The sequence below is a fragment of the Corapipo altera genome, unplaced genomic scaffold (assembly GCF_003945725.1).
Source record: "Corapipo altera isolate COAL_440 unplaced genomic scaffold, ASM394572v1 161, whole genome shotgun sequence".
In the NCBI taxonomy this organism is placed as follows: Eukaryota; Metazoa; Chordata; class Aves; order Passeriformes; family Pipridae; genus Corapipo; species Corapipo altera.
The window spans coordinates 990,271-1,013,399 of NW_020884979.1; the positions used below are offsets into that span (position 1 = coordinate 990,271).

Here is a 23,129-nt window from a genome sequence, read left to right on the forward strand (position 1 = left end):
CGGAGCGGCGACACCGCGGGCACTGCGCGTGCGCAACGCCAGGGACGCGCTTCCCGGCGCCCGCGGCGGCACTTCCGGGCGGGACAGGTAGGGATGGGATGGGATGGGATGGGATTGGGACTGGCATAGCATAGGATAGGATATGGGGCGGGACGGAATGGGATATGCAGCGGGACGGGATGGAGCGGGACGGGACGGAGCGGGACGGGACGGGACGGGATAGAGCGGGACGGAATGGGATATGGGAGAGATGGGATATGGGACGGGACGGGATGAAGCGGGACAGAATGGGTGTATGGAGCGGGGCAGGACGGGATGAAGCGGGACAGAATGGTGTGTGGAGTGGGGCGGGACGGGATGGAGATGGACGGGGGGGATGGAGAGGAACGGGACGGGATGGAGCGGAACGGGATGGGATATGGGAGAGATGGGGTATGGGGCGGGACGGGACGGGTTGGAGAGGAGCGGGTCGGGATGGAGCGGGACGGAATGGGATATGAAGCGGGCCGGGGCTGAGGCGCTACCCGGGGGCCGCTCCGGGCGATCCGCCGTGGGATGCAGCGGGACCCGCCCGGCGCGATCCCGCTCCCAGCGCCGCACCCGCAGCCATTCCAGCCTAAACAGTGCCCTGACCTTGGCAAACCAAGAGTGTGTCCGTGTGCCTGATCCATGGATCTACACTGTGTCTGCCTGATACAGTCTGTGCAGGGTGTTGCATTAAACTCCTCGGTTGTTGTCGTGATGCCTCGTTCAGACTCTCATTTAAGTAACTCTGCAGAATTTGATGCTTGGTCGTAATAAAGTGGGCAGTGGAATATAAAGATGCTAAATGGGGGAAAAACTGCTTCTCAGTGAGTTCAGGAGCAGCAGCGTGGCCGTGCTGCTGAAAGCAGCAGTGCCAGCTGTCAGGACACGAACGGGGCTTCCCTTTGCAGGTGGAAAATCCCTCTGCTGGCCCACCCCTGTTTGAGGTGGGGTTTGTGCCAGTGTAGCTAAATCAGGCCCCACAAGGTTTCATTTGCTTCCTCTGGGCGCATTCCCTTATCCCAGCCAAACATCTCCACGCTGGAAGCATCACGTGCGCCAGCCGTGTTTTCATTCAGCTTGTACAACAAAAGGACAACTCCCTGCTTTTCCCCGTGTCCCACAGGCCGAGGAGGGAGCATGAACGAGTTCAGGATCCACCACGATGTGAACGAGCTGCTGAGCCTGCTGCGGGTGCACGGCGGGGAGGGCGCCGAGGTCTACATCGACCTGCTGCAGAAGAACCGCACGCCCTACGTCACCACCACCGTGTCTGCCCACAGTGCCAAGGTCAGCACCCCCTCCCGGCTCTCTCTGGGCATAATGGGTCATCCAGCAGGAAAAGAAACCCCCCCTCCAGGGTGATCTCATCTGGAATCGCAGTTACGGGTGTGCAGCGGGAAGACTGTCGGGAATATCTGTTTGATATCGTTATTGGTGATCTGGGTAAGGGGGTCGAGTCCACCATCAGCAGATTTGCAGATGTCACCACACTGGGGGGGAGTGTCAAGCTGCTGGAGGGCAGGAGGGCTCTGCAGAAGGACCTGGACAGGCTGGAGAGTTGGGCTGAATCCAACGGGATGAGGTTCAACCAGGCCAAGTGCCGGGTCCTGCACTTTGGCCACAACAACCCCCGGCAGCCCCACGGGCTGGGACAGAGTGACTGGAGAGAAAGGGAGCTGGGAGGGCTGGTGACAGGAGCTGAACAGGAGCCAGAGTGTGCCCAGGTGGCCAAGAAGGCCGATGGATCCTGACTTGGATCAGGAACAGTGTGGCAGCAGGACCAGGGCAGTGATTCTTCCCCTGGACTGGGCACTGGTGAGGCCAGCCCTGGAGTGCTGTGTCCAGTTCTGGGCCCTCAGCTCAGGAGGGACGTGGAGGGGCTGGAGAGTGTCCAAAGAAGGGCAGCAAGGCTGGGGAAGGGTCTGAAGCACAAGTGCTGTGAGGAGCAGCTGAGGGAGCTGCAGGGGCTCAGCCTGGAGAGGAGGAGGCTCAGGGGAGACCTTCTCACTCTCTACAACTCCCTCATGACCAGGCATACTTTTATGGCCATAATACTGCTTTTTATTGTTGCTTTTAAAAGCCATCCGCCAGTCAAGCTTTAAGTGCTAGAAAATTGCTAACTCTGAAAGTTCATATCTGTGTAGCCTGAGCTGCATGTTTGCTCTAATTCAATTTAATTTACTTCTCACTGATAGTAATGTGTTTTACAGGTAAAAATAGCAGAGTTTACTCGAACTCCTGAAGATTTTTTAAAGAAATACGATGAGCTGAAGTCTAAAAACACAAGGCATCTGGATTCTTTAGTTTATCTGCTGTCAAAACTCACTGAAGACAAAGAGGTTGGTGTTTCCTTTGGAAATGGGTGTTGAACAGTAGCAGCAATGCAATGATTTTGAGCACAACTGATGGTGAAATCCATAAAAATCAACAAATAACCAGTTCTAGCATTTACTGAGTTATTAAAGCACTACTGAGAATTACACTCCTCTTGATATAATCCGTGGAAAACTGGGACAGAGAGATCTGTGGTCGGATTCAGCACAACAAGCTTATGGTCATATGGTTTTTGCCTTAGTGTGTGCTGTCCAGCACTCACAAAATCTTATCTCTGTTTTGTGTATGTACAGACACTCCACTATCTGCAACAAAATGCTAAAGAAAGGGCAGAACTCGCAGCAAATGCAGCAACCAGCAGCACCACGAATTTTTCCATCCCCTCATCTACTTCCAAGATCTCCCTGCAGGAGCTCGAGGAGCTGCGGAAGCAGCTGGGCAGTGTCACAGCCAGCTCCAGTGCACAGCAGGTACTGAGCTCTTCCCAAGCTTTGGGCACAAAATCTTCCTTTTAATTAGTCAGATCAGATTAAATCTTGGTGCTGTTCTTAATAAAAAGTGGCCTTTTTCTATTTCAGTCAGTTAAGGTCAAGTTCTTAAAGTTTAAATTCATAGTTAAACTCTTCCCTGTGAGGGTGGGGAGGCCCTGGCACAGGTTGCCCACGGGAACTGTGGCTGCCCCTGGATCCCTGGAAGTGTCCAACGCCAGGTTGGAGCAACCTGGGCTAGTGGGAGGTGTCCCTGCCCATGGCAGCTGTGGAACCAGGTGGTCTTGAAGGTTCCTTCCACCCCAAACCATCCTGTGATTCTAAGGTCAGTCACGTTTAGGCCTCGACAGTTCTGACTGGTTGGGGTTAATGGAATTCCATTGTCCCATTTCAGCTTTAAGCTGTGCTGACATTCCCTTTTCTGCCCGTGGCAGTGTTTGCTCAGGAGCTCAGCAGCCTTGTGGTGTGTCCCCATCCTTCCTGGGAGCTCTGGAAGTGGTGTTCTCTGGCATGTGTGGGTCCCAGCCAGAGGGATTGAAGTGTCAGTGCAAGCCAGCTGAAAACATTTGTGCCTCTCTGCTGCTCCATTCATACTTTTTGAGACTTTAAGAGCCGAAACTCTGCTAAAAGGCCTTGTTGGGCTCAGGGCTATTGAGTTATTAAGGACTTGGGCAGGAGGGCATTCCTTGGAAGGAGATCTGCTCAGCCACTGCCATGGGAAGATCTCCAGTCTGTGAGGATCACAAAGGGAGCTGGAGGACATTTGCTGAGCACAGAGATGGGTTCTTTCTCTACCTCAGTGGATGTCAGTGCTTAAGATGTCAGATGCAGGTTCATCAACATGACAGTGGCAAACTGCCACCCTGTCCCATGGGCACTGAAGTGCCACCTGGGGGCCGTGTTTCCAGTCCCTGGGAGTTTTATCCAGCCCATGAAGGCAAGGACCTAAATTTCAGGTTGCAGGGAGAAGGTGATTCATACCCCACGTGCTGTGTCACCTGTGCCACAAGTGCTGTGCCACCTGCCCTGGGATTACTTGGCACTGTCAGAGAGGTCATTCAGTGACTGGAGTTACTGCTTGGACCAGTTTTGGTCCAGGGATCATCAAGGTGGGAGAAGTGAGGTGTTCCCTTTCAGGCAGCTCTGTCCTTTGTAGCCAAAACTGTGTCAACTCTGCCAGTTAACAAAGTCACACTAGAGCAGGTTGAACTGCAGCAGAGGTGCCCTACCACTGAATACCACCGTGCCCACTAAACCATGTCCCCAGGTGCCACATCTGCTCATTTTTTGAACACTTCCAGAGGTGGTGACACCACCATTTCCCTGGGGAGCCTGTTTCAATGGTTAACCACTCTTTCAGTGAAGAAATTCTTCCTGATATCCAGCCTAAACCTCCCATGCCACAGCTTGAGGCTGTTTTCCGTTGTCCTATCTCTTGTTGCCTGGGAGAAGGGGTCCCTCCCAACCCAAACTTCATATTTCTCCAGATACAAGTCCTGTTTCTGTTAGGGGAGTAGAGGAAATTGGGGTCCTTCCAGCAGATCACCCACACAGGGTGTAAGTAGGAAAATAAATGGAGCCTGTGCATATCCCATTACACACACACATTTGTGGAGTTTAGGAAATGGCCTTTGTAAGCCCTGTGTTTGTGCTCTTGGGGCTCTAAGTGTTCATGTAGGCTGTGCATCTCACAAGCCTCTCCAGCTGATAATTGGTCTTGCACTCCATTTATTTTAGTGTCAGAGACCCAGAGCTGGGGGTGGAAAGTGTTTCAGTCTTTAAGAGCTCACTTCCTTCACTGACTCCTACTGAGAGTGAAAAACTCCATCATTTTCTCTGTGGGTGGATTGTCTGGGTTGCATTTGGCACTGAGTTCAGAGGTGTTCATTGCCCCTGGAATAGGATGTTTGTGCTTACTGCTTCTGGAAGGAGTTTGCTGCTCTCCTGTAACCACTGCCTGGTGGTTGTGCATGTCCCCATCCTGCTCCCCTGTGTGTGCCCTTGCACCCAGGCTGGTGGGGAGGGGTGTGGGCAGGCATTATTTGATGTACCTCCTGGTGAAAAGGCCAAATGTATTAAAAAAATCACCTCTGCAGCACTGAGACCACTAGACTAAATGGCACTGGCAAACTAAACCCTGCACTGGGCTACTGAAACAGCAGCTATTGTACTTTATGTTCTCAAGTCCATCAGTTTACAGTCAATTTCTGCTTGAAATTAAAAATTTCTTGGCCTTCTGAATGTCTCCTGGGGGTTTGTTTCCCTTCTTTCTCCTTCTTTCTTTTTCCAACAGCCTCTTGAGCTGACACGAAAAATCCTCCGGGAAAAGCAGAACAAGAAGAATTCTGGTCAGCCCATTCCAGTGTTTCCATCCTGGGTGTATGAGCGACCTGCACTTCTTGGAGATTTCTTAATTGGCACCGGTTTAAGCACTGACACAACAGTACCAATAGGTACGTGATACACAGAGAAAATTGCACTGGCTTGTGGTGGTTTGTACTCATTCAGAAGCTGTTCAGATGTTCACACTCAGGATGAAAGCAAAACCTGGCTCCTTGCACTCTTCAGGTGAAGAGCAGGTTCAAGAAACCCCAAATATTAACCCAAACTTATTTTGTTCATAGTGTTTACCCTGTGCTGAATTCCCACTCCGTGGGATCTAATCCTTTTTCTCTCGAGTCACAGCCTCCATAAAATCCAACTGTAGGAACATCACATCTGTATTCTCAGCTGAAAATGCTGTAGCTGTGCCTGACAAGGGAGTATTCATCAATCCACAAAACTCCTAAGACTGTAATAACATCCCTGATAGTTGCCTTGTTTCGTGAGATAAGCTTTGCTGTAGTTGGAGCCACTCTGCTCCCTGATCTTCTGATGCACTTGATTATATATATGTATATTAAAGGACTTGGGTCCTTTATGCTTCTTACAGCTGGTTTTTAGTTGACTGCACCATTCAGAGACTCCACAGTTTGTAGCTCACCTGCAGCTTTTGCTGGGCTGGCATTTCTTTGTGTCTGTATTTGAGCTGGTTTCTTGACATTTGAGTCTTTCAGTGGAGGGGAGCTCTGGGAAGTTGTTGATGAGAATGGAACTCCTTGGTTTCAGTATAACTGAGCCCTTTAGGGTGGAAGGATCAGCAGCCTGAGCTGCAGGTGATGTTCTCTTGGCCACAGGTGTTGGATGTGTAGCCCTGTCTGCTTGGGTTGCTTTGGGTATGAATGAGCAGAGGATTGTTTTCCAGGAAAGCAAGGTAGATCATCTTGGAGTCGACCCCAACTCAAGTTTTATTTCTCTACATCCTGATATGGCTTTGTGTGATGTCCCTTTGCTCTCTTTGGGGGTGTGTGTCCCTTCCAAGCTTCAGGTATGAGACTGAAATGAGTGGATGACCAGGTTGGCACATCCTGACTGTGTCCCTTTTCCGTCCTCTCTTTGGAAACAGGTACCTTGCCACTGGCTTCCCAGGAATCCATGATTGTGGAGGACTTGCTGTATGTTCTGATTGGTGTGGATGGGAGGTACATCACAGCACAGCCTCTTGTGGGCAGGCAGAACAGAGCCTTCTCAGTCGATCCCAACTTGGACTTGTCCATCAAGGAGCTGGTGACCAGGATTCTTCCTGTGGCAGCAAGTTACTCTGCTGTCACCAGGTACCCAAGCTGTTTTCTGTCAGAGCAGGAGGTTCTCCTTTGAGCATAAGGAATCTGTCACACTACAGCTGTTAACTTTCAGGCTTAATTTAAACCCCTGGGGATATGAGATGAGTGACAATTTATTTGGGTGGGTTTTAGCTACATTTGCTTTTGCTGGATTTTTCCTTCGTGCTGCCAGTTTGCTTTTTCATTCACACACCTTTGTTTTTTTCCAGACTTGACCTTGTAAATTCAGGCCAAGTGCAATTAGGATCTGTTCAACTACTCTGGTTTGTCTCTTCCTATGAATTTCTCCATGTTTCCTGCTTTTTGCTCTCCTCTGGACTTCCAGGACTAGACAACTTCTGTGTGATTCTGAGCAGGAGAACCTACTGTTCTCATAGATACCTGAAGTAATTGTTGAAAGGTCTTGGCATAAGGTGCCAAGAAAAAAGAAGCATTTTTAGGATGTGATTCATCCAACCTCTTCTACACATCTCCTTCCAGATGATATGACTTGTGTTCAGAGGCATCTGTCTCTCTGCACTAACATGTCTGGAGCCATCTAAATCTGGTCAGATGAATCCCTGCTGTGCCATGTGGTGTCAGAATCCAGCACCAGTGCTTTCCCCACACATTCCTGCCTCTTGAGATCTTTTCCTGGCCTCTGATCTGTTGCTTATGCAAAGACAATCACCTTGAAAATCCTGCCTCTCTCTTTCTACACAGTGGTTTTGCAAATGATTTTAGTTCCCCTGCAATTGGAGAGGAGACATCTTCCCACAACTTTCCCTACTAGGAAGTGTACTAGTGTATTCCCCTTTCCTACCAGGAAACAGAGAGACTCAAGCTGAAGACCAGTGCGTTTTCCAGCACACTTGTGTTCTTGTACAGTGTCCTGAAGGTAAAATCCCTGAAAATGGTAGAAGTTGCCTTGCCTGAAAGAGTTTCTGTTTTGCTTTTTACAGGTTTATAGAGGAGAAGTCTTCCTTTGAGTATGGACAGGTGAATCATGCTCTGGCTGCTGCCATGAGGACTCTAATCAAGGAATACATGATCCTAATTACCCAGCTGGAACACCTTCAGAGACAAGGACTTCTGTCACTGCAGAAACTGTGGTTTTATATCCAACCCACAATGAGGACCCTGGAGATTCTGGCTTCACTTGGTAAACTCCCAAAATACAGTCGTTACATTTTGACAGCTTCTGAGACCTGTGCAGAGCAGCAATACAGGCAGGGCATGCCTCATTTTAATTTTCTGTTTTATTAAATGAGAAAGCCAAGGGGAGTTGTACTTGTCAGGGCACTGCTCTGTTTTTGGAGAGCTCTAGGGCCCAACCTGCCCTTTGGAGCTGTCAAGAGGCATGTCCACGTCCTTTACCTTCACAGCCCATGCCCTTCCCATCAGCTGTGTCCACCACTGCTGTCTTTGCTCAGCTTCTTTCCAAACCCCTCTCCAGCTGTTGTGTGGGTGTATAACCACACACTGGTTCCACCAGAAGTGATCCCTGGAAGTTCCCGGTCCAGCTCCTTGCTTACAGCCACAGCAGGTTGTTCAGGGCCACGTCCAGGCAAGTCTGGACAATCCCCCGCCACTCTGGGCCCTTTCCCATGACATCATCACCCTCTTTGTGAACATTTCTCTCTGTTTCTCCAACTGGAATTGCCCTTCTTGTACCTTTTGCCCTTTTGGTATTGTCCAGTCCTGGACTGTGCCATTGCATGATGTTGTTGGTCACAGATGTGAGAATACTTGTACATTACTCAGCCCAGAGAATTTATCTGGACCTAAATATTTGTTCAGATTTCCCTAATAACCTCCCTAAATCCTGGTGTTTGAGTCATGTGCATGGCAGTGTTGTAGCCAAGGCTCTTAAGATTACAGGGGTTTGGGGTCACTGGAGTGTGTGTTTCTTCCATCCCCACCTGGGAAGTGGATCTCTACCCATGGTCCCCTCAGCATGAGAGGTTTTTGGTCTCTAAGCCACAGTATGTCTTGTGTCTGCCTGAGTTCAGTTCTCCTGCCCTGGAGGGTTTTTTAGTCTGGGGACCATTTGGGGTTTTTTTTCAGGACATTTCAGGATGTAAGTGCCTTATATCTACATTTTTAAATTCCAGCTACTTCTGTGGATAAGGGTGAGTGTATGGGAGGATCCACCCTGAGCCTACTCCATGACAAGACTTTCAATTACACAGGGGACAGCCAGGCCCAGGAGCTGTGCCTGTATTTAACCAAGGCAGCCAGTGTGCCTTATTTTGAAATCCTGGAGAAGTGGATATATCGAGGCATCATCAATGATCCCTACAGGTAAAGAACAGTTAAGGGATGAAAATGAAATGCAACAGCTAAGAAACACTGATCTTCTCTGTCGAATCTGCATAGCCTGGGGGCCTGGAACAAGTTTTTTGGGCTTTTGTAGAATCATTTGAAGCATTTCTCTGTGTTTAATAGTTTTTGCTGCATTTCTGAATCCAAAGCGGGGGCAAAGCTCAGGTTAAAATAGCTGAAATAATGCCTTAAACTAATGCCTGAATTAATTAAGGCAGACAAAGGCAGCTTCCTCTGCATTGACAACCAGACAATGTTTAAATGTGGTTTGTGAACCCTATAAAATTCTGCTTCTGTTGTAATTGATTGCAGATTAGCAGAGACACTGCCTAATGCTTCTCTTGCTTGAAATACAGACTGGTTTCAGCTCTTGACTGGCATGTGTTCTCATGAGACCTTGTTGCTGATAGCCCATATTACCAGTTTACAGGGGGAAAAAAGTAATCCTCATTGTACCACTTCCTGCTTCTAAACCTCTGCTTTCTGTCCAGTGAGTTCATGGTGGAGGAACATGAGCTGCAGAAGGAGAAGATTCAGGAGGACTATAATGACAAGTATTGGGATCAAAGATACACTGTTGTTCAGCAGCAGATTCCCTCATTCCTGCAGAAAATGGCTGACAAAATCCTGAGCACGGGTAGGTGCAGGTGCACTTGTGATGTGAGAGGAATCTGGAGACATGCCTTTGTGTGAAGGTGACAGAAACGTCATCAGGCCTGGCCAGTTTATGGCGTTGCCCTCTGAATTTGGAGGAACAGAAGGGTCAGATTTAAAAAGAACACCAAATCCTATAAATGAAACAAGGCATGGGAAGGAGTCCAGCAGCAAGGGGAGCTGTCTGTCTCGCTGCTGTTTTGTGGGGAGGGTTCTCCAGCTAGATGGAGCTGGGCAGCTGAGGTTTGGCCACCTGAGTTCTAATTTGGGGGGTTAAATGAAACAAGCAACCTGGTGGCCACCACTGTCCGTAAGTACAAACCCCTCTGAAGAGCAGCACCACATCTGCAAAGTTTCAGGCCATCTGCAGAGATGTTTTGTCGCCACTGGGAAACAAAACCATTCCTCAGTCTCCTTAAATGTGATGCCAGGTGCCTAGTTTAAAGTTCTGCGTCATCTTTTGAAAGGTGTGTAAATCTTTCCCAGTAGAACTGGGTGTAAACATTTTGCAGCATGTCTTGAAGGTGGTGGTGTGGAAGTTTCCCTGTTGGCTGCACAGTGGGGATGAATATGGGTCATTCTTGCTTTTCTTTTTAGGGAAATATTTAAATGTTGTGAGGGAGTGTGGGCGAGATGTTACCTGCCCTGTGGCCAAGGAGGTCATCTATACTTTGAAAGAGAGAGCCTATGTGGAACAAATAGAAAAAGCATATAACTATGCTAGCAAAGTTCTCCTGGACTTCCTGATGGAGGAGAAAGAGCTGGTGGCTCACCTAAGGTTTGATTTATCTTACTAAATGCATGGTAAATAGTTTGCTTCTTACAGGGGACACTTCGTAGTTACCCCTCTTCTCTTGGGATATTATCAGTTTGTTCTCTCTAATTCTGTTAGAGTTTGACCTAAAAAATAAGATTGGGGGTTTTTACCTGAAGAGAGGAAAAAAGAGAAGGCTAAAATCATAGGAATGTTGAGTGGAGAGGATGTCTGGGGGTCTCTGGTCCAAATTCCTTGGAAGGCTGCTTTCAAAACTAGGTCAGGGCTTTGTCTAGCCCAGTTAGATCAGGAGTCTGCATCCACATTGTGTTAAGGCTGTGAGGGTCCTATTTTTGCTCCAAAGCCTGCAGTTATCATATGTGATCTCTGGCCAGGCTCTGGGTTAATCCTCAGACTCACCTCAGAGCTATCTCCAAGTTCCAGGCCCAGTGCAGTTAACCCTCTCTGGTGCCACGTGAAAATTCAAAGTTTGTGCGTCCTATTGTAACAATAGTCTGCTGGACTTAAAATCTGCACAGATACTTGTTCACTGAGAGGAGTCCAAGATTCTGCTCTGAACTGGTTGCTGCCCCTCAGCAGGATGTACACACCATGGAGATTTGGGATTTGTTCAGCCTGTGCCCAGCAATGTGTTGCATACATAGGGTTTTTTTCTGAGGTGCATTTTTCGAGGTAGAAAAAGAACAGCAGCAGCCCTGATCTGACTGCACAAAAGTGTTGTGACTGAAGGGTTAGGGAGGGGGAGACATCCATAAAAGACTAGTCTTCAAACTGGTTATTTATGGCTGTGTGTTCTCTAGGAAGAGGAACATTCTGTGATCCAACCCAGCAGCCTGGTTGAATCGATTGCTTTTGTTCCTTAGGGTTTGATATGGATTAACCTGGGCTTTAAAAAAAAATAATCAATTGTCCCTTCATTTTCTTGAGCAGATCTATAAAACACTATTTCCTGATGGATCAAGGGGACTTTTTTGTTCACTTCATGGATCTCACAGAAGAGGAGCTTAAGAAGCCCGTAGACGACATCATAACTACAAGGCTGGAGGCCCTGCTGGAATTAGCCCTGAGGATGAGCACAGCCAACACAGACCCTTTCAAGGATGATTTAAAGGTAAGAATGGATGGAAGCAGAATTTAGCAAGAAGGCCTGCCACGATTTGGGAGGATCTGTGTGCCTGTGAGAACGTGCTGCTTCCCAGGTTGGCGTGGTGACTGGGGTGTCACTGGGATCACGTGCACTCTGTACATGCTACACGGTAGTTGTGAATAACCTGTGGGTTCATTTTTTTTCCTGCTCTTCCCTTATAGATTGACCTGATGCCCCATGACCTCATCACGCAGCTCTTGAGAGTGCTGGCCATAGAAACCAAGCAGGAGAAGGCCATCATCAGTGCAGACCCCACAGAGCTCACCCTCAGCGGCCTGGAAGCATTTTCCTTTGACTACATCGTTAAGTGGCCTCTGTCCCTTATCATAAACAGGTAAGGTGACAACCCATTGAAGGAAAAAGGCATGGGGTTGAAGCATGTTTCCACATGGCAGATACTGGAAATCCTGTCTATTTAAAGTGGTGTTATAAGTTGCTGATGAGTAAGGAATGCTTTGGAGTTGCTGAGCCCTGCTTGTCCCATTTGTATAACTCTGTATAATGGGTTGTCTCTTCAGTAGAGCCCCGTGTCTGAGGCATGCTTGGGAAGTCAGATCTTCACTTGAAGTGGTGGGAAGACATAGATCAGAGAATCATGGAATGGTTTGAGTTGGAAGGGATCCTAAAGCTCATCGTGTTCCACCCCCTGCCATGGGCAGGGACACCTTCCTCTACCCCGGGTTGCTCCAATCCCCATCCAGTCCGGCCTTAGACACTTCCAGGGCAACCTGTGCCAGGGCCTCCCCACCCTCACAGGGAACAATTTCTTCCCAATATCCCATCTAAACCTCCTCTCTTTGGTTTTGAAGCCATTCCCCCTTGTCCTGTCACTCCAGGCCCTTGTAAAAAGTCTCTCTCCATGTTTCCTGCAGGTTCCCTTCAGGCCCTGGAAGGCCACAATTAGGTCACCCCAAAGCTTCTCTTCTTTAGGCTGAACAATCCCAGTTCTCTTAGGGATGCTTTCCCAGCCTGGTCCTTGGTTTCAACTGTGACTGGTCACCCAGATTTCATGTGCCCTTGGCTTTCTGAAGTATCTTCCATGAGAATAGGAACTCTCACAAGGGGGTTTCCATGCAAGAATCAAACATTCCTCAAACCTGGAGAGCAGAAGAAAAATGCACTTTCTGGTATCCCTTGGTTGCAAACTGGAGGGGTACAGGCTGCTGGTAGGGGATTGATAGCAAACTATTTTGCATTTAATGGAGTTGTGAGGGAATGGTTCGTTTTTCCACAGGGATATGCCTCTTGTTTGCCTGGAGAAACCCTGGCAGACCCATTGCTGTGGGACAAGCAGCGTTGCATGAACAGGGTGAGGTGACAGATGTCGAATTGCTAAATGCCACCAATGAGTTGGTCCCTTAATTTCCCCTCTAAAAATTCAGCGGGATCGCTTTTTCTAGCGACGTGATGCTTTGGGAATTGCGTCTCTTTCTTTCCAGTGGAGTGTGTTAGCTCTGATGGGAGCTGTGGAAGTGAAAATAGGATTTGGTGAGGTTTCCTGAACTGTACTGACTGGAGCTGTGCAGACACCTACGCTCAAGTGTCTGAGCACAGACCCGAATCCAGTCCCTGGAGCTATAAATAAGCAGCCCCATCTGCTTGTGACAGTGCATTGCTGCTGGGGTAATGCTGCCTGTAGCTTGGTTACCGCTTTTCCTCCCTTTCTGTGGAAAATCCTGGTGAATTATTGGGTGATCACAGCAGCCTTAGCAAGTGGGTACAAGACCATGGGCTTTCAGCCCTCACTCCCCCCTCTGTGAGTGACCTCTGTGCGTGGAGCTCGAGGGGGTTGAAGGAGGCTGGTGATGTACCCACTGGCAGGAAATACGGGGGAGGGACTCCTTGGAGAGAAATTCTTTGGGATGGTTACAAATGTGGTTCTTTTTCCCTTTGGTTCAGATTGTTTCAGTGCGATTTGTGTGCGTCTGAGGGCGTGAGGAACATATTGTGTAGGGTCTCTTTACCTTTGAGCAGCCCTCAGCCTTCACAGCTTAGTCTGTCAATCAAGAACTGGATGGGTTTCTGCTTTCTTTCCAGGAAAGCACTGACAAGGTACCAGATGCTTTTCAGACACATGTTCTATTGCAAACATGTGGAAAGGCAGTTGTGCAACGTGTGGATCAGCAATAAGACAGCCAAGCAATTCTCCCTGCATTCAGCTAAGTGGTATGGCCTTTTTCTTTTTTCTCAGCTGGATCAGTTTTGGGTTTCCTGCTTGCTGTTTAGATACATCATGACATGGCTCAGATAATACTGACACGAAAAAGATATTTACAAATGTTTTACAGTCTAGGAGAGCTCAAATTATAACATTTTAGGTTTCATTCAATAGTTACACTAGTAAAATTACTTTAATATTTAATATTAAAATTTTAGTTGAATGTAGGCAAATATTCAAAGTCATTGTCCATTCTACAACAGGTTCAAAACTCTGACTCTGGTAATTGAGGGAAAACCATTGGGATGCGTGGAAAGTAATCAGAGATGGTTTGCATTGGCTTTATAATCCCTCTCACACTGCAGCAGGGAATTTGCTAGGACAGAAATATTTAGCTCTGCTTCGCTGTGGAAGCCTGGTGATAGTTCTTGGTGGCATTTGCTAGCTCTGAGCTGTGTGGGTGTGATTTCTCCCCTAGGTTTGCTGGTGCTTTCACACTGCGGCAGCGGATGCTGAATTTTGTGCAGAATATCCAGTATTACATGATGTTTGAAGTGATGGAGCCAACATGGCACATTCTTGAGAAGAACCTGAAGCTGGTGAGTGTGAGTGCTTGAGGGAAGTTGGAATGGGGGTCTTGGCAAATTTAATATAGGAAAAAAAATACCTAGTCCCAGTTACTGCAGGAGTCTGTTGGTTTTGTTGGAGGCACTTGTAGTGCTGCTGTTCTGCATCACCTTTCTGCTTTATGTCATATACTCCTTCCCTGTGCTGCATCCTCCTGTCTCTGCCCAGCTCACACCCTGCACCCTCTTATGTAAAGGCTGTTCTGCTGATCATTCCCATACACGCAAGAAAGAGAACTGTGGAAAAGCAAGAAGGATGCAGAGTGCAAAGATCATAATCCAGTCCAAGCATCTCCAGCTGATTCCTTGGCTGACTTACAGTGCTCTTAAAAATGGAGTCTGTGCTTTCTCTTCCATGCAGCTGCCAAGAACTGGGATGTTAGGACTGTCCAGTATTAAACAGGGCCTTCCTGATTCAGGTGGCTATTCCACATGTCTGTTCCCACTGCAGGTGGGCAAGGCTGGAGCACTTCTCCACTGCAGTGGCATCTGGGAGAGGCTCAGCTCACTTCCCTGTTGAGTTGAGCTCACTTATGCCCGTTGAGAGGGGATCTGGGCAAGGCATCATTTGGGTTCCTTTCACAGAGATGTGATGTCCTGAGCTGTGGGATTTTCCAGGTGTGTTACAGAATATTTCAGGTTCACTGCTCCGAGTAACTTCCCCAGAAGTTAATTAACAAAAAACTGCAAGAATCAGGTTTTATCTCATGAGGGGCATGCAAGATGCCTTTATTGTATCTTGGAGAAGAACACATTCCCATCTCATGTCCCACCTGCCTGTCTGAAACCAGGAATGAGAAGTTGTTCTGAGCTTCGGGACGTCCCATAATTGTACAGAGTGAGAGGGGGGGTTTAGTCTGTCATTTAAAACTCAAGACTGAAACAGCCCATTGAAGTAGCAGAGCTGGACAAAAATCTTACAAAGTCCTTGCAGCACTGCATGTCCCAGTTCCTTATTGGCTCCTGAAGCACATTTCTGAATAACCTGTATGTTTTAAGCCTTATATGTTTATTGACATTTAAGGTTCTTTGATTTGTTTTTCTCTTTTCCACTTATTTTCACTGAGATTGTGAAGGTGGGAGTGGGCATGACAGGCACATTTAAAAGCAAAGGAAGTGCATGGCATAAAGCAGATAACTCTGTCCTTTCCAGTGGAGGGTTTGGGTGATTAAGGAAAGCACAATTTGGTTGAGGAGGTGATGTGACAAATCAAAGGTTAAAAGCCTTCAAAGGCAATAATGCAGATTCAGTCTCCGTCTCAGGATGTTTCTGGAAGGTACATGAGGAGTTTCTCACCAGCATGGCTGAGAGATCCCTGTCAGGGCAGGGTGCTGGGGTACAGCTTTGGGAGAGTGCAGCACATGAGCCCTGGTTTGGTTTGTCACTGCTGTCCTGTCCTGTCACAGGCATCCAACATCGACGATGTCCTGAGCCACCACACAAGCTTCCTGGACAACTGCCTGAAGGACTGCATGCTGACCAACCCAGAGCTGCTCAAGATCTTCTCCAAGCTGATGTCTGTCTGTGTCATGTTCACAAACTGCATGCAGGTGTGTACAGCCCTGCCAGCTGCTCTGGGTGCCAGCCAGCTGGGACAGTCCCTTTTGCCAGCCCCTCCTGTGCTCAGCGCCTGTGGATGAGCCTCAGTTCCCTGTGTCAGCAGGCTTTAGAGCCTGGTGGCTCACACCCTCTCCCGAGTGGTTTCTGTGGCCTCTTGCTCCACAAAATTCCCTGTGCTCTCCTTTTTCCATGTTGAGATCATGTGAGTGGAATTCCCTCTCTCCAGCCAGTCCTGCAGCAGAACGTGGGGTGTAAGATATAGGGCTCTGTAGAGGCATTCTTTTCAGGGTCAGGTGGTTGGACTCATGGAGACTGGGCACATTCTGGCCAGCACCAGGGAGCCCATGGCTTTAAAAAAGCCCACCTTCCTTTGGGTTTATGGACATCTGTGTGTCACCATCATGAATTGAGCCTCAGAGCTGGCTTTCCTGGGAGTCCAGCAGCTGCAGGGCGAGCAGAGCTGAGCCTCCTGCTTTGCCACGGTGGAAAGAAGGGGCTGTAACCATTTTCCCACCCCTGTGCCCTTGCCAGAGGTTCACCCAGAGCATGAAGCTGGACAGTGAGCTGGAAAGGCTCACCCTGGAGCACGGCACCATGCTGGGCCCCCCCACGGAGGAGGAGCGCGCCGAGGAGGCTGCCAAGAAGAAGCTGACCAACAAGGTGGGACATGGGGAGGGGTGGCCGGGCCCTTCCCTCTGCCTGGGGGGCAGGCTGGTCGGGATAGTGCCCCAGCTCCTGCAGACAGACCTTCCTAGTTCCCAGAGCACCCCAAAAGCACAGTCTCTGTGGAATTGTGGGCGGTGCTGGAGCACTGGTGGTGATCTCAAAGTCTGCTTTGGAGGGCCTGTCTCCCACAGCAGTCCCTACTCTGTTTTTTAGGTTCTTAGTTGTATTTTCACTGTGCAGTGGGTACCCCCAGAGAGGCTTTCTGCAGCACCAGAGCTCTCTGATTTCCAGAGCTCTGCTGGGGTGTCAGGTGGGCTCTTTGCAGCCCATTGCCTTCATACCTGGGGATATTTGTCTTGTCCATGTTTCTGTCCCTGGATGCCCAGAGGATGTGCTTGGTGTGCTCTGCAGCCTGTCTTGGGCAGCACACACTTTCTGCTTAATGTCTTTTCCTCCTGCTTGAAAATAAACAGTGGCAGCATATATTTGTGGGTAATTCTACTGGGTCTGTTTGTGGATAACTCTACTGGGATCTAGTCCAGGGTTCTCCCAGGCTGTGCACAGCAAGGATTTTAACTACTAAGAACTCTGCAACTGTCTTGGAGGTGTCATGGCAGTAATTCTGAGCAGGTTAGGAAAAGGAGGGAATAATTGTATCTCCTTGGCAATGGCAGATCAGCAAACAACATGGGGCCACTCTGCCTTTGTCTCTGCAGCTTTTAGCAGAGCATGCTGACAACCTCCACCTCACATCTGGCTTTGAAGCCACCATCAACAAGTTTGACAGCAATTTCTCCACACACCTGCTGGACCTGCTGGACAAACTGAGCGTTTACAGCACCAATGACTGTGAGCACAGCATGCTCAACATCATCTACAGGTGAGGCAGTCCTTTTCTGTCTGTAGCTTCCCCTCCTGTGGGGCCCAAATTCAGCTCAGGAATCGCTGATTATAACTGTGCATCAATGAAAACACTGAAAGCACAAGAAATATATATATTTGGGAGCTCTGAGCAACATGGTCTAGTGGAAGGTGTCCCTGCCCCTGGCAGGGGGTTGGAAACAGATGAGCTTTAAGGTCCCTTCCAACCCAGTCCATTCTATCATTGTACACTGCTTTGAATTTCAACCTAAAGCTTGAAAAAAAAAAACCAAAACACATTCCTTTGAATTATGTGAAATTTGTATATTAATATTGTAAATGTAGTGTAAGTTTTCCTGGGGATTGTCGATTGTCTCACTCTAGAGACAGTGAATACTCTGATTCCTGAATACAGCATAAGTATCCTGTGATGAGAAAGCTGTGCAGGGGTTTGATCATAAAGTGATCATAAAGTTTGATCATAAAGTGCAGTTCTAAGTTCACATACTGCATTTCTTTCAATAAGCAGCCTCTTGGAAATCAGAATTCCTCTGGAAATACCTAAAAGTCAGGTACACAAGATATGAGAGAGAGAGAGAGGAGATGGAGGTTTTGCTGCTGGGTTTATAACCTGCATGTTTTCAATAAAATTACCATGGAAGTTCTGTTCACTGCCCATCTTTTATGGCTGGCTGATAACCCTCACACCTCTGCTGAGATGTGTTACCCCTGAAAGCAGAGAGAGAAAAGGTTTCAGCAGTGTTTTTTTCAGGAGGTTGTTGTCCCCTCCTCATGCCTTTGTCCTTTTCTAACAGCATCTGGCAGGGCTGTCGAGGGATCCTGGTACTGACCTTTGCAAACACTGTTTGATGAAGTATTCCCATGGGAAACTGCTCTTCCAGTTGTCCTTTTCTTCTGAGAACTTCTTGTCCAGCCAACTCCCACACACTCACACAGCCCCTGGCCTCCTGCTCGAGCTGAGAGGTGTTGCCATGGCTGAGGCCAAGGCTGAGCACTAGACCCTGTCATCACTGTTGCCTTTGTGCTTCCAGGAGCAGAGTCCAGCCCCCCAGCTCCCACAGCACTGCAGAGAATGTCTTGGCTTCTTCCTCGTAGGGTTGTATTCCTTATTTAAGGATACTCACAGGCATCTGAAAGGAAATGCAGTGCCACAGGGCTGCTTGGTGCTCTGAGCTCTCCTGCTTCCACCCCCCTGTCAGGGTAGGAGCTTCCCAGCTCCAGAGCTGCCCCTGTGGGTGGATGCAAATGGGAACTTAGGGCTTCTCCACAGCCCTAAAAACTCTGCTTCACTCTGTCTCTGAAGTGACCAGAGTCAGAAGTCTCCTCCTCATCTTGGAAATTGTTCAAAGACTTCCAGGCTTTCCAAGGCTTGTTTTTTGTGGCTGTGAGTGCAGGCCCCAACTGCAGAAGTGATTGCTGTTCCTTTCAAGTCTAGCCAGGACAGCCAAGTCTCTTCAAATCCTTTTGGGAGGTGCAGGTGCAGCTTATCAAGGCCTTCCCAACATTTCATCCCACATCTGCCTGGGCATCCTTGTTCATCATCACCAGGCTGTTGTAGATCACAGGCAGGATCCATCTGTGGGAAAGGGCCGAAGGGATTAAGCTCTCACTCTTCCCTGGCTGCTGTCACTCCTGGGTGTCACAGGAGCATCCAGAGTCGGGCTGGATTCAGGGGTGGGGACCACAAGCAGTTGAGTCATCCAGGCAAGAACATTTCCTCCTCCTCAGTGCTCCAGCTCTGCCTCCTTCTTCATCCAACACTTGCATTTTCATCACTGCCAGAACAAGTTCTGACAGACAGGCTTGTTCGTGGTGCTCCGTCCAGGAGATCTTGATGGCGACTCCCTCCATGATCCAGCTGCTCAGGGTGCACAGGTCATGGCCAGCACGGTGCTGAAGACCAAATGACCTGCCCTAGTCACAAAAGAGCCTCGTGTCAGCATCACACACCTGCCAGAGGGGTGGGACAGGCTGGTACTGCACTGTGGAGCCTGGCTCTGTGCCCTGGCTGTGCTGCCATGGCCAGGGACTGCCCTCCACCTTTATGTCACACTCAGGTGGCTCACGGGTGACTCCTGAGCTGGGAAACCTCTGGAGCCAGTTCTTCCAAATATGGAGAGGTTGGGTTTTGCAAGCAGTACTTCCTGCTTGAGGGAAAAGGAGAAGTGTGGTGGTTCAGGGGGTTCTGAGGAAACCAAGTGCTGTTACCAAGTGGGTTACATTGAGAACATGACGTGAGCTGCATCCAGTGGCTCAGAAGAAGGTCTGGGTCCTTTGCCCCCATTATTTCCATGCCTCAGTTCCATTGAGGAAATACTGAGTCTATGCCATCAGCACTGTCATCACTATCAAGTCCCCCCCTATCCCAGTTTGGACTGTCTGAAACCACTTCAGTCTTCACCAAGACGTTGGAGGCAGCTGGACCTCTCCTGACAAACATTTCCTTGGTGGGAGTGGTGGATGTTAACAGGCCATGGGACATGGGATGTGTCTTTCCATCCCTGCAGCCTGCTCAGGAGTGATTTCAGGAGTGGAAGCCCCACGGTGGATGCCCAGGGGTGACATTCAGCTCTCATTGAGCCTGTGGGGATTGTTGGCTCCAGGCCTGGGCTCTATGGCAACAGGAACCCGAGAACCAGAGCGGAGACGGTTGCCATCTGAAGTAACATATTTGACAAAGAGATGGAAGAGTTTATAAGACATACCAGTCTTTTTTAATAAATTATAACCTTTTTATAGGAGTGCTTTTCGAGGGTGATGGTCAGCATTTCAGGTAGATAACAGATTAGCCCTTTATTCACAATTGTGGTACTTGCTCATCATTTATTCAATCCTGGTTAATGTTTATTCAGTTTATAATACTGAGTAACTGAGGCACAACTGTTGATTTTGTTTGTGGCCTCAAACAACAGATGATGGAGATACAGAGGGTTTCCTTCAGAGCTCACAGGTGACTTGCAGATCTCTGGTGTGCCCAAGTCCTGCTCAGGTGCCTCACAGAATCATAGACTATCCAGAGCTGGAAGGGACCCCCAAGGATCATCCAGTCCAACTCCTGGCCCTGCCCAGGACACCCCAGCAATCCCACCCTGTCCCTGAGGGCATTATCCAAACCCTCCTGGAGCTCTGGCAGCCTTGGTGCTGTGCCCACTGCCCTGGGGAGCCTGGTCAGTGCCAACCACCCTCTGGGGGAAGAACCTTTCCCTGAGATCCAACCTGACCCTGCCCTGGCACAGCTCCAGCTGTTCCGTGGCTCCATCAGCAGCAGTGCTGACAGAGGGTTGGCAACTGCAGGAACTCTCCAGCTACTCCTTCACATCCCAGGGGTGACAAGGAGATGAATTGGAGCACAGGGGGCTTTGTCAGAAGGATTAAGTCCACATTCTTAGAAATCTTACCATCAGTGCGGTTTTCAGACATCCTTCCTTCACCAGTTTGGAGGAAGCTGAGCTCAGAGTAAGTCACTGGGACGTGAGGTGATGCAAACCCCAGTTCCAGCTACAGAGGAAGAAACTGCGGTGCAAGCAGATTTTGAGGCAGCACCATGCAAATTCTTAAGAAATAGTTATCACAGATCATTAAAACCTGAAAACAGCTGAAAGGGAAGCCAAGAAAAATCTACAATTCACCAATAAAACAGCTTTAGAAATGGAGCAGGTCCTCAAAGCAGTGATGAGGCTGAGTCCTGACCTTATGTTTGAATCAAAACTTGGTCAGTGCACTCACCTCAGTGCCAGGTTTCCCTGGTACAATTCCTGAAGGACGAAAGCAATGTAAGCTTTTCAACCAGGAGAGAGCAACAGATAAATTCCATCTGTCGAGGCTCTGTTTTCTGCAGGCACCAAAAAATGTCAAGGAACAATTTGTTGCCATTTGTGTGAGGTTGTTAAGCAACATGAAACTCAAATATTGTGCCCATTCAGTTGGTTTTGGAGCAACCTAATTTGAGAAATGGAGAGAGTAACTTTGGTGTGATTCACAGGCTTGCACTGATTCAGTGTCCCAGGGCACACGAGGGTAAGAGCTGCACATGCTGTGGTTGTTTTGGGATCTGCCCTGGGAAGGTCGCAGCAGGTGTGGGGATGGGTGGTTCTGTGGCATCTCTTAGGATTATCAAGGAGACAGGATTACAGTATCCCCGATATTGCCTGTCCTGGAGAGGTGTTTACAAGTATCAGCAGCGCTTGGTGGTTGTAGCCGAGAACCTCTTGCTCGTCTTGGTGAATCGTGGATCTGTGTGAAGCGTGCCAGTGTTAGCAAGGAGGTGGTGGGGATGGAAACCACAGCATTATGTGGTGGTTGCAGGGAATAATACATGGGTTTCCTGTGGGAATTAGTACCAGTGGTGGTGGGGTCTGGTCTTGATTTGGCACTGACCAGGCTCCCCAGGGCAGTGGGCACGGCCCCAAGGCTGCCAGAGCTCCAGGAGGGTTTGGACAACGCCCTCAGGGACAGGGTGGGATTGTTGGGGTGTCTGTGCAGGGCCAGGAGCTGGACTGGATGATCCTTGGGGGTCCCTTCCCACTCAGATATTCTGTGACTCTGGTGTTAAGGGGAGGTGGGGAGTGGCCGGGAAGGCGCTGGGACTGAGGAGCCCTCACTCCACCCCTTGTCCCCAGGTGACACTGCAGCAGCGCTGGGAGGTCGAGCTGCAGCTCCGGAGAGGGGCTGGGAGCGTTTATTCCTTCCCGATGTATTTGGGATGTAAAGCACAGGTGACACTGAGCCTGTTGTGGAGGGCCAGGCACACCAGAGGTGTCACCAGCACCTGCAGCTCAGCACAGACATCCCGCCTCGCTCGGACCCACCCGGCGCGGGCAGGGCCGGAGCTCGCTGCGGGGACCCCGGGGAGGTTCCTCCACAGCGTCCTCCACCTCTGGTGTGTTCTGTCTCCCAGGTTGGACTTCAACGGGTTCTACACGGAGCGCCTGGAGCACATGTCGGCCGAGCGCAGCCAGAAGGCAGCGCCGCTGCTGCCCCGCCTGGCCGTGCCCGCCCAGTGAGCCGGGACCTCCCTCCGCATCCACAGGGGCGGCTGGAAACCAGCCGAGGGCTGTCCCGGAGACACGGGGGAACGTTCGGTCTCCTGAGATGTGTGTAATGAAACTTGTTCTTCCGACAGGCTTTTTGTTAAGTCGTCTTTTTTTTTTTTTTTTACTGTGTTGTACAATGACGTGTCTGTGTGTTGTAAAATAAATTAAACAACAACAACAAAAAATCAGGGTTATTTTGTCTGTAAACAAGGTGCAAGTTTTTGTGGCTGCCCCTGGATCCGTGGAAGTGTCCAAGGCCAGGTTGGACGGGGCTTGGAGCAACCTGGGCTAGTGGAAGGTGTCCCTGCCCATGGCAGGGCTGGAATGGGATGAGTTCTGAGGGCCTTTCCAACCCAAACATTGTATGGGCTGAGCCCTCAGCAGAGGAGTTTCAGGGAGCCTTAACAAGAGTCATGCAGCTCTAAACATTGCCTGAGCCAATTTGGGAGCCGGTGAGGTAGAGGCTGGAAGAGACACGTGCCAGGGACCAAGGGGCAAGAGTGGGAACCTGGGCACATGTGTAAGGGCTGTGGGCACAGGGCTGAGTGCTCCTGATGGTGACCTGCCCTTCCTCACTCCTTCACAAGGACCTTTGGAATTCATTGGAGGGAAGAGCCAGGTTGTCTGTGCTCCACAGCCTAAAGCTGGACCTCCAGGGAGAGGGTGGAGACCACCAGCGAGCACCGAGTCTCAGCAGAAGTCATAGATAGTTATGAAATGCTCATTTTTGAAACCAGAGCCCCATGGAACTCCCTGATGCCACGTGGACCCTCCCCAATGTGCCACAGACCCTCCCCGTACCCCGTGAATCC

General features: G+C 49.4%; 1 protein-coding gene across 2 annotated transcripts; it reads left to right on the plus strand.

The window, feature by feature from the left end:
- The first annotated feature begins 13 nt into the window (after positions 1-13).
- TUBGCP2 (tubulin gamma complex associated protein 2) lies at positions 14-22,502 on the plus strand. 2 transcript variants are annotated; one of them, XM_027665600.1, is made up of 18 exons: positions 14-87; positions 1,151-1,314; positions 2,238-2,366; positions 2,655-2,831; positions 5,143-5,302; positions 6,295-6,502; positions 7,453-7,652; positions 8,605-8,794; positions 9,307-9,452; positions 10,067-10,247; positions 11,175-11,355; positions 11,553-11,725; positions 13,429-13,557; positions 14,028-14,148; positions 15,583-15,726; positions 16,268-16,396; positions 17,119-17,282; positions 22,182-22,502. In XM_027665600.1, exons 2-18 carry the CDS (start codon positions 1,165-1,167, stop codon positions 22,285-22,287), a joined length of 2,688 nt encoding a protein of 895 aa, XP_027521401.1. In that variant the 5' UTR covers positions 14-87; positions 1,151-1,164; the 3' UTR covers positions 22,288-22,502. The 2 variants fall into 2 exon arrangements, with proteins under 2 accessions (XP_027521401.1, XP_027521402.1); XM_027665601.1 differs by lacking the exon at positions 14-87 and adding an exon at positions 671-693 and having other exon boundaries at positions 22,182-22,287.
- Positions 22,503-23,129: the final 627 nt, after the last annotated feature.